The sequence below is a fragment of the Penicillium solitum genome (assembly GCF_028829755.1).
Source record: "Penicillium solitum strain IBT 25940 chromosome Unknown utg000006l_segment0_segment0, whole genome shotgun sequence".
NCBI lineage: Eukaryota > Fungi > Ascomycota > Eurotiomycetes > Eurotiales > Aspergillaceae > Penicillium > Penicillium solitum.
The window spans coordinates 362,364-363,586 of NW_027072126.1; the positions used below are offsets into that span (position 1 = coordinate 362,364).

Consider the following 1,223-nt stretch of genomic DNA (forward strand, 5'->3'; position numbering starts at 1 on the left):
TGCGTCTAAAAGAAAGGGTTGACAAGAGTTTTGACAGAATCGGCTGGAAAGGGATTAAATTGAGGTTTTGATAAGGCTGGAGGAGAGTCCACCCAAAATGAGAGACTGGTTGAGTGAGTAGTTCTCAGTAGTTTGCGAGATAACGGCACTCTTCGCAGCCTTCGGAAGAATGATATGCATTAAGTAGGTATGCATCTTGATTGAACGGAATTGAGGACCACAGGCTGCCATAAATATCGCGTAAAGGTCGAATTTGCACCGATTCCAAGTCCAAGTTCGTAGAAAAGTCTGGCAGCGATGCCACCTGTGAAGTGGCCAAGGTTGTTTCCGGCGCTTGCAGATAATTTATCAGAGTATCTGGGGTGAACGGAAATGGCCCAATGTCGTGAGAGTTTCGCATATGGTTCTGATGATATGAAAAGAAACCGCAGATTGTTTGAGATGGAAAGGGAGGAGTGTTGTACGGTATGTAATCAGCAGGACCAAGAAATGGGACTGCCGGGAACGGATTGAACGCCGGGGAATCGTTAAGAAGCTTGTTCTGGGTTTCGATTCCATGCCGAATTTCTTCTGTGTAGAGTATAAGATGGTGCTTTGATTGGTTGATGGAGCCATGTTTTATAGCTTTCCTCTCGTACTTACGTTTCGTGCCTCGATCGATATTGGGTGGCATGCGCTTTGAAGCGCAGACGGGATTTATTTCTCTTATCCTGCTTTCACAGTGTTCTTCTTTCTTCTGGCGCATATACTCTCGCATGACATGGCGTTTTACCTGTGTCAGATTGCTCCGTCTGTCGTTCGATTGATTGATGAATTGCCACCGAATGGTAGAGGATCCGGCGTTGCTAGAAGCTCCTGCCGCAGTAGTTGACATACTGTATAAAGCGGACCACGCATAGGAAAGCGGAGCGTTGGGAATGTGAATGTCTGAGAGGGGAGATGATAACTCAAATAAAGAATGGCCCTGAGGGCTAGGCGACCATTGTATAAAATGTCAACGCGCAGGCGAGATGCCGATAAGCAACAAGTAGGACTATGCATTACTTTTTGTGGATCTTCATACACTAGATCGAGGATGTGATACCAGACTAAACTTCAAGAATTCCAAAGGCGCTGTGCTGCTTGGGCTACGACCGAAATAGTATTTTGACATCCTGGATACGACGCGGGTCGTGTATTTCCGGCCGATTTGTGGAGACTGTCGGAGAGATATTGCAGATCAT

The 1,223-nt window shown here is 46.4% G+C and overlaps 1 protein-coding gene across 1 annotated transcript; it reads right to left on the reverse strand.

The window, feature by feature from the left end:
* Window positions 1–124: 124 nt before the first annotated feature.
* Window positions 125–874, reverse strand: N7455_009259 (uncharacterized protein; the record flags this gene model as incomplete). The annotated part of the gene is made up of 2 exons (XM_065606153.1): window positions 125–570; window positions 643–874. 2 exons carry the CDS (start codon window positions 872–874, stop codon window positions 125–127), a joined length of 678 nt encoding a protein of 225 aa, XP_065460618.1.
* Between the last annotated feature and the right edge of the window lie 349 nt (window positions 875–1,223).